The following is a 9,154-nucleotide window of genomic DNA, read 5'->3' as shown; positions in this document are numbered from 1 at the left end:
CGGCTATGTGTAAATGTGGCCTTAGTCCAGAGGGATTCTGAAAATCAGCCCAAAACAAAGAAAGTCTCAAACAATGAGACTGATCCAACATGTGCAGATCTGTGAACACACTTTAATGTGTAAAATAGGTGGAGCTGCCCTTTAACAACATTTACAACTGCAGATTAAATACATTTTTATAAAATGTGTTGTTTAATTAGCACTAATGAAAGCGTGTGAGGGAGGAATGTTCTCTGATGGCTCATTAGAAGATGTGAGATGACTGAACACTGATGAATCATTCTGACTCACCTGCATGACGGATGACTCTTCATTAATAACCCTCCACGGCCCTGTAAGCCATCATGACTCAGGATTGACTTATTAAGTCTTCCTACTGTAAGACTTGATAGATTATTATCATTATTATTATTATTATAAAGTAAAAGGAGCACATCCCTTCAGGCCGGTGGCTCTGAAAACACGATCGTACCTCAATTGACCCACATTTTTAGAAAAAGTATAAAACAAGTGAACATATCTCGGTTGGGAGAAGCCGATAGTTCACATTTGAATTTCAGGACACGGTATTTCAGCGTTACATCGAAAACATCAACAAAAGAAGACGAGACTCTCTTGTAACTTCTTTAGAAAGAGTTTATTTAGTGCATTTCTAGTTTTGTCCACAGCAGGAACCAAAATATTAAGTTAATCTGTGCTCCCATTGGTTAAACTGGTTCTGGTCCAACACCATTGGTCCACTCTTGTTCTGGTGCAATACTATTGGTCCAGCGGTGTTCCGACGTCCCCTCCCGTTGGTTCACTAGTGTTCTGGTACGACACTATTGGCTCACTAGTGTTCTCTTTAGGTCAGGAACACGCAAGACCAGAAAAAAAAGGACCTTCGGCATGCTGCTACTGAGCAGAGGTCCACAAGCTTCCATGCAACAACAAACAAACAAACAAACAGCGAGGACGACGACAACGAACGGAAAGATAAACAACAGCATTGCTTGTAAGAAGTAAGCATGGAAGCATATACAGTAAACCTTATTTTAACCTGCTAAAGCCCTCAGGAGGTTCGTCTGATATACAACAGATCTTAAAAAGGTAAAATCCCAGACCACCCCCCAGACTCATGCGTGCGCACACACTCTCTCTCACACACACACACACACACACACACAACACCCCTACTGCAAGCACAGTGTGTACTTGACCCCCCCACACACACACACACACACACACACACACACACACACACAGGTGCACCTGCATGCAAACATATGATCAGTCCTCATAAGTGTACAAGGAATACGTTCGTCATTTTTAAAAATATGACTTAACCCCATGAGCTCTGTGTAAACATAGCGTATGGTAGAGTAGATAAGGACTTCTTTCCTTCCTTCCTTCCTTCCTTTGTCGCTCTCTAACTTCCTTGCCACCTGCCTCCTCTCTGCCTTTACTTACTTAGTTAATACTCGGACTCTTTGGTTCTCTGTAACAGTCTGTTTATCGGACTCTGTGACTGACTGACTCTCTCTGTCCTCCCTCTCAGCCTCTCTTGTTCTCTCTGGTTATCATACAGCCGGAAGAGTAGTCGAGGGAAGAGATTCACAGGTCCTGTCCCCCCCCCGCCCCTGCAGACCAGAGCAGCGGAGCCAGATGGATTGATTGTCCTTGATTTATTTACATCACAGTCAGTCACAGTGGGCTCCGTGAAGTGGAAGAACACTTTCCTGTCCTGCGTCCTGTTCCTCGCCTCGCCTCCTCGCTCCCCCTCACCAGCCTGATGTGTGGGCATGTCGGCCTGAGATCTGTGTGAGTGTGTGTCTGTGTGTGTGTGTGCGTTCGTGTGTCTGTGTGTGTGTGTGTGTTTGTGTGTGTGTGTGAGGTATGAGGGGTGGGGGGGCTAGGACAAGTCATTGTTGCTGGCCGACTTCCCTCCGCCGTTAAGTAGAGCCGACGCGCTGCGGCTCTTTGTGGGTGTGCCGCTGCCTGACCGCGAGAGTTCAGTCAGGTCGTGGAGGGACGGCTCCCTATACATGGCCACTGCACACACACACACACACACACACACACACACACACACACACGACAAGACAAGAATCATTAATTCAAATATTAATCAAGTCACAGGTTTGTTGTGCACGTTCCATTTCGCTCCCCTGCGTGTAGATAACAGCGAGGTTTGCCTCTTCACGTCAACACTTTTAATTAATTCTGTCTCCGGAACGACTTCCTGCAACACGAGGCTTCAACTTCTGAGCTGTGACGTAATGATCCGTACAGGCGTGAGTCATCGCGATCCCGAGTCGCTCAGCAGCACAAAATAAACAACGAGACACAAACAGATTATTCTTCCAGTTAAGTATCGATTTGTTATTTTTCCCTGAACTTGTGTTTCAGGCCGCTTGGATGCAATAAAAACAAGCTGTAATGCAACATTTACATAAATCACCTTTTAAAGTGGCAAACAGTAGCCTATTTACATACACAGCAGGTAGCGAGCGGCATCAGCATTCATCACAAGTCGTGTTTGTGTCTATCTGATGAATCTAAGTCCTTTATTCATTCTGCTCTTAGCTTTGTTTTGCTCGCAACTAACGAATCAGTGAAATATCTGATGTTCCTCTGAGCTCCTCCGGTCTAACTTTGTCTGACCAGCTGTTGGGTTCTGGTGCTTTTTCCACTGAAAACAGCTGCCGTTCACATACAAGCAGTCGTGTGAGACAGTATTTTGATTTGAACTGTTATGTAAAATGATCCTCAAACTCTTATCTCAGACTAAATGTAAAGCTGTCATTGGACCGTCTGGATTTTGGGCTCTTCTGAACGGTCAGGGCGTCTAAAACACTGAATTATTTTTCACTTTTTTTCCTGCAAAAATAAGCCTGCAACAGCCCCTACAGGCTGGAAAACACGATGAGTCCACATAACTGAAAATGAACACTTAACACTTGATCTTCGGAGGAAATGTTCGGGCGCCTGGAAATAAGAAAAGTAATTTTGTAGAGGAGACAGGAGACAGATCTACGAGATCACTCATTGGCTGTTGTAGGTGCCAGTGTGGGCATAGACGCTCATATATGATTAAATTAGCTGTCAATCCAACAGCTGCCTGCTCAGGAAATTGAGTCTTTTTACAGATAAAATCATTTTATTGCTATTTTGTCACCATTTAATCATGGACTGAATAAAGTGAACATTTGGTAAGAAGAAAGTTTTTGTTGGGTGATTTGTGAGCTGGCAACAGATTGTACATGTTGGTTTGTTAACAAGTTTGTTTGTTTGTGTATATATAATATTTTCCTCTTTTCATTAATAACAATGTATGACAAGACTTTGTGTCTTCATGCTGAACTGTATTTGTAGAGTTTAGCCGAACAGAATCAGAGATCTTCACTTTTTAATCCAATCTTTCTTCTTCCTTTTCAAATCCTGGTGCCTACATTACCCACAATGCAACTTAGCCACTGAGTGACATCACTGGAGGACACAAAAGGCTTTAAACTTCCTTTCACACATGCAGTTGGACTAAACACACTTTAATTGTGTGAAACAGGTGGAGTAACAATCAGAGTCTGATGACGGAGGTGGATTGTTCGTTAATTTCACCCGCGGGAGACGCTGCTGTCAATCAGCTGTGATCAGAGCACACCCACAGAGTCCTGATGAAGCACATTAGTTTTTGAACGTTAACCTTATTAAACAATAATTAAGGTTGTTTTGTTTTTTTCGTGACGTTAACGTTTGATTGTCGCTCATCATTCAGAGATCCCTGTTTTCTTCAGAGGGCTGGAGAACCTATTTTCTCAATCAGCCTCCTGCCGTGAAATCACATATTTCCTCTTTTGTTCTTGTTTTCCTCTCTAGTGTGAAATTGGCAGAGCTCAGTTGGAAGAGACGTATCGGCGCATATCGTCACGCACCAATCAGAGTCCTGAAATACGTGAATCGGAATACGAAGACAGTTTTGTTGCTGACCTGTCAGTCAAATCTGTTCAGACCACACCTGCACAGTCCTGATGAATCAGACTGTAGCTTATCTACACTGATCTGAGTACAGCTGACAGGACGGACGGTATGAAGCCTTGTGTGGCTACAGAGGTGTGAAGTCTGATCAGCTGCCTCAGGTGACGTCAGGTGAGGGGACGTCAGGTGAGGTGAGGTCAGGTCAGGTGACGTCAGGTGAGGTGACGTCAGGTGAGGTGACGTCAGGTGAGGTGACGTCAGGTGAGGTGACGTCAGGTGAGGTGACGTCAGGTCAGGTGACGTCAGGTGAGGTGACGTCAGGTCAGGTGACGTCAGGTCAGGTGACGTCAGGTGAGGCAAAACACGACATTTTTAAAAACTGATAAAAACTGGAGGTAAACACGTCGGTCACCTGCTCCTCGTGTCTGCTGGAGACGGCGGCCGCTACGAGCATAACACCTGAACCTATGACGAACTGTCAGTGGTCCAGTTGCATTGTGGGAAATGTAGGCACCAGGTTTAGAAAATGAGGAATTATGCATAGAATCATGTCTTCTGGAGTGATTTCCATCCTCTTCTTTCAGAATAACGTGTCCACTGTGAGTCAAACAAGGTTTTACTTGTTCCCTTTTAAATAAGTAACACGTCAGGTGTTCCTTTAACTCTGTGTGCTGCCTGTTTCATCATGAATACTTAATATTATACAGACATGCTCCAATTTTGAGCCTTTCAGACACAGAAGAACACTCTGCATCGAATAATCACTTGTCTGATATGGTTCCCTAAATATTAAACCTCCGACTGAATCTATGAAAGTGCAAATATTTGTCCTCATGATGGCTTCTAAACCTGTGTGTGTGTGTGTGTGTGTGTGTGTAATAAATCTCCCTCTTCTGCAGATTATCACTAATACAAACATCTTCAAACATCCTGCTCGAGAACCAACCAGCAAAACACATTTTTCAAGGTCAGTCATGAGATTCTGTACATGAATCCAGCAGCAAACACGGACTTGATGTGTGAGGATGTGGTGGAGTAACTACAGCAGAGGGTGGAGTCACGCTCGCTCTGTGTGTTCTGTAACCTGACCCGCTCGGTTCTTTGTTTTCTTAGCTGGGACAGCGATATGTGCACGTTAATGTGTGTGTGTGTGTGTGTGTGTGTGTGTTAATGCATGTGCGTCCAGCTCTGTCTTCCTTCTCATATTGCAGCCGAGCAGTTCACTGAAATATGTCTCTGGAAACGTTTGAGGCGAGAAATGGGCCGTGCACAAACAGAATCTGGATCCGTATTTGATCAGCGCCGCCTAATTTCACCGTCTGATTCGAGTTTCATGCATCTTTCTTTTTCTTCACCACATTCATTGCCAGAACGACCCACACGTTTGCTTTCAGGTCTCAGACGCTGGAGCTTTAGAGTCGGAATTAAAGGTGCAATATGTCACAATATAGTTTACAACAATAAAAGATGTACTTAAATTCTTAAAAATAAATGACATGAGCCCTGAAATGTGGGAAGCATGAGATTTAATGTGTTAATAAGCCTGCAGACCAGGGCTGCACGATATTGGAAAAAACTGACATTGCGATTTTTTTTAACCCTGCGATATATATTGCGATATGAAAAAATACAGGAATTTTCATCAGATGACCTTAATAGCACTTTATGTGATGCTGCATTTCAAAATGATCAGCAGTTATATTTCATATGAGCTTATGCATGCGTGCTTGCGCCCTCCCAGAACTCCCATTCCCCAGCTGGCTTACTTTCATTTATAAAAATTACGTCCGTCTAATTTTCCTTCGGGTGCGGGTCGGGCGTCGTTAACAATCTATAGCAGGTCGGCTCGGGTGCGAAATGTAATTTGTGCTACTGTAGGAAAACGGGTCGGATGCGGTTTTAAGTATGGTGTGTACGGGCGGGTTTTCAAATAAGACCCGTGCAGGACTCTGCTGTGTGGTACCGACGTAAATGGTCAAACAAATTAGTTGTGTAACCTCTCGTTGTGGCAACAGATGCAACAAACTGTCGACACAGAACACGTGTTCGGTCAATCTCATCCTTCTTGTAGCCGAAATAAGTCCAGATAACTGACGTTGCTTTTCTTTTTGGCACCGAGTCTTTGTTTTTGCTATTTTCTCTTGTTTTTGCTGTTTTTCAATGTTGTTACCAGCGACTCACTCCATGTGCAGGGGCTGGTCTGCTTCGGCACACTGAGTAAGAACTAATGTGATTGGTGGATCGCTGTGCACAGTGTGTCGCAGGCTCTGCGATGTGACTACTGCACACACGTACATCGTGATGGCGATGCTCAAACGATATATCGTGCAGCTCTACTGCCGACTACCATGTTTTTGTTTCTACCCACTGTTTTGTTTTTCTCTCTTTGTGTGCCTTTTTGATGAACGTTTCTTAATGTATACATATATATGTATACATGTATGTATTTTTATCTATTCATTTACGTATTAATTAATTAATTATTTTTATCTTTTTTATTTATCATATTTTATTTTATTTTATTTATTTGATTTTATTTGATTTCTTTATTTATTCATTTAGTTATTCATCTTCCTTAAGCTGAATATAATAACAGGTTATTTAATCGCACCGTCTGTCCCGGGAGATCCTCGTGTTGTTTTGATTGTGATGCACATTCTCAACGTACCACTGCTGTTTTTGTACTCATTTTTGGAAAAAATAATAAAAAGATTTTTTAAACTGAAAAATAAATGACATTATGTTTTTGTGCCGCCCCCGTCGGTCCCCGTCGGTCCAGAGCCTGAGCGCCTCCTCCTCCAGGCAGGAGGTGCTGCCGGCTCTGGAGCGCTAGCTGCACCGCTAACTGAGCTCACCTGCTAACAGCCACAGTTAGCAGCAGTTAGCGGTTACTCTGTTGATAAGATACTCCCTTCTTAATTGTAGGTTAACTGAACAGATGGTCAACTATATTGCAAGAGGTTTACTTTAATGTTATAAGAAATTAATTTTAAACATGTCGTTGTTTAGAAATATGAGAACTTTTGCAGAACTCTTCAGTTTCAGTGTTCAGGTGCAGGTCCCTCCTCTGCTCGTCTTACCTTTGAGTGGTTTCGGTATAAAGTGTGCGGCGGCCTTGTTCTTCTTGACGTGGTTCCCCTTCATGATCCCTCCCTCCTTGTTGAGTCCCAGGTACCAGGCCCGGCCCGAGGCCTGCTGCCGGTACAGCATGGAGGAATAGGTGACGTAGTAGTTCTCAAACACCGACTCCTTGAACTTACACTCCGGGGTAAAATGCTCCTGAGGGAGGGAGGGAGAGGAGGAGGACAGATATTAGAACAAATCATAAAAGATAGAAGACAAGAAGGTGACTAAGGAGACGTGGAGAGACGGGGGCGTTCTCCGCAGAGAGGGAGTCGAGTCACGGAAGATGTGCCGGTAATGGCAGCTGCATTAAAGAGAGCTCAGTCATTCCTCCGTATTGCCATCAGTGTATTCATCCATCAGCTGCTCCGCTCTTTGACTCATTATCTCGGCCGGGCTGTGGTCTCCGAGAACAAACCGCGCCGACTTAGGACAGCTGACATTTGCATTTCCTTATTCCTGCATCGCCATAGCAACCGGCTACTCCCCTGAATACCAACCAGCCCACTGAGAGAGAGATGGAGCCCTGAGATACAGACAGAATGCTCTTCCTCGCCGTCGTCCATTAATCTTGTATGAATTCTGATTAAGTCTTGCATAATCTCCGAGTGGATTCAGCACGAACACACAAACAGAGAGTGATCTGTGAGCGTGTAATTTGTGAATGTTTTGTGTGTTTAATATCAGCCGAGAAAGATGAACATGAGCGATATCGCCGGTGTGACCCAAAGCGTCCAGGAGCGGACACGACGGCGCCTGATACTGATGGTGGCAGACGTGCCTGCAGACGCGTAGCAGCGCGATCGTTATTACAGCGAAGTGTTGGTTTCATCTCCTGCTCTGGAAGTGCGTGTTATTGCTGTTGATTCTTTGTTTTGTTGTTATTGCATCTCCACCACCCACCATCACAGCTCCAGAGCTAAAGTGAGGCACTTAATGCACTGCAGCCGGCGCTGCTTTCTGAGCCGTCTGAGAGGGAATATATATATATACGCACGCGGCACGGACGCACGCGTAAATCTGTCGGGGAGACGCATAAAAACAAATTCCAGGAGCCGTGCGTAAAGGGGCGCACGATGATCTTCCTATCAGAGAAAGACTGAAGGGAGATAAACAAAAGGAGGCTGGTGGGTGATCTGAAATCAATCCTGAGAAGCCACAATATCAGTAGATAGATAAAGAGCGGCTCAGACGCCGGATTATAGCACCGAGTGGCAGCTGACTCACAAGACAACACTGTAGTTAAAGTATCGACGCGATGATGGGATGATAATGAGCCCGGTCACACTGAGAGCTGCTTGCTTCATTACTCAGCCTGACCCAAAGACGAGATTTCCGTCTCTAATGGTGCGTAATGATGATGGTGGAGAGTGTGCGAGGCGACCTACGGAGGTGTAGAGGAAGCCTTCGTTGTTCATCGCCAGGTACAGTTTGGTCTGGACGCCCTGGATGGCCACCACACGGAGCCCCACCGGGATCAGGTTGAACACAGCTGAGGACGCACACAGAGAACAAATGAGCACAAAGACCCGCACAGCAAACACACAAAGACTCACACAGAGAGAGAAACTCCTCGTCAGTATCAGGAAGGTGAAAGGTGAAATCTGCAGTTCACAATGTCCCAAACGAAAGGTGAAGCGTTCAGATCAAGTGTAAACTCATTACTGTGGATTCATTTGTTGCATTAGAGCACGATGAAGCTCAAAATCACATCCTGAAATGTCTTAAATTTGTCCACAACCCAAAGATCGTCAGTTTACTGTCAGAGAGAAGTAAAGAATCCAGACATTACGAGCATCTACGAAGCTGGACACGAGGAATTTTGACACACTCTCACACTCGTTATTCGATTGTCAGAAGGATTATACGACCGTTTTGAACCTCGAGCTCGGTATTTCAGCCGTCTGCAGAAGGACGAGCGGGCGGAGCCGGGGAGGTCCTGAGGTCACGCCGTGGTAGCAACACCCTAAAACACGCCCTGCTTTGCCAAGAGAGACGTAGGGTCGTTTTCTCATAAGCTTACATACAATCTGACTTCCTTTTTGCAACCAGTAGAAAATGAACATCATGCAGTATT

The 9,154-nt window shown here is 44.7% G+C and overlaps 1 protein-coding gene across 3 annotated transcripts in view; it reads right to left on the bottom strand.

Annotated features, from left to right (window-relative positions):
* Positions 1–618: 618 nt before the first annotated feature.
* The window catches only part of fgf13b (fibroblast growth factor 13b), a 27,965-nt gene continuing 19,429 nt past the window's right edge, over positions 619–9,154 (bottom strand). For all 3 annotated transcript variants that reach the window (XM_030438311.1, XM_030438310.1, XM_030438309.1), the window contains exons 3-5: positions 8,466–8,569; positions 7,035–7,233; positions 619–2,031 (exon numbers count right to left, since the gene is read on the bottom strand). In XM_030438311.1, coding sequence (XP_030294171.1) covers positions 1,892–2,031; positions 7,035–7,233; positions 8,466–8,569 — 443 coding nt within the window. In that variant the 3' untranslated portion in view covers positions 619–1,891. The remainder of the gene's footprint in view (positions 2,032–7,034; positions 7,234–8,465; positions 8,570–9,154) is intronic.

The sequence above is a fragment of the Sparus aurata genome, chromosome 13 (assembly GCF_900880675.1).
Source record: "Sparus aurata chromosome 13, fSpaAur1.1, whole genome shotgun sequence".
Taxonomy (NCBI): domain Eukaryota; kingdom Metazoa; phylum Chordata; class Actinopteri; order Spariformes; family Sparidae; genus Sparus; species Sparus aurata.
This window is presented reverse-complemented; position numbering and strand designations above follow the sequence as displayed.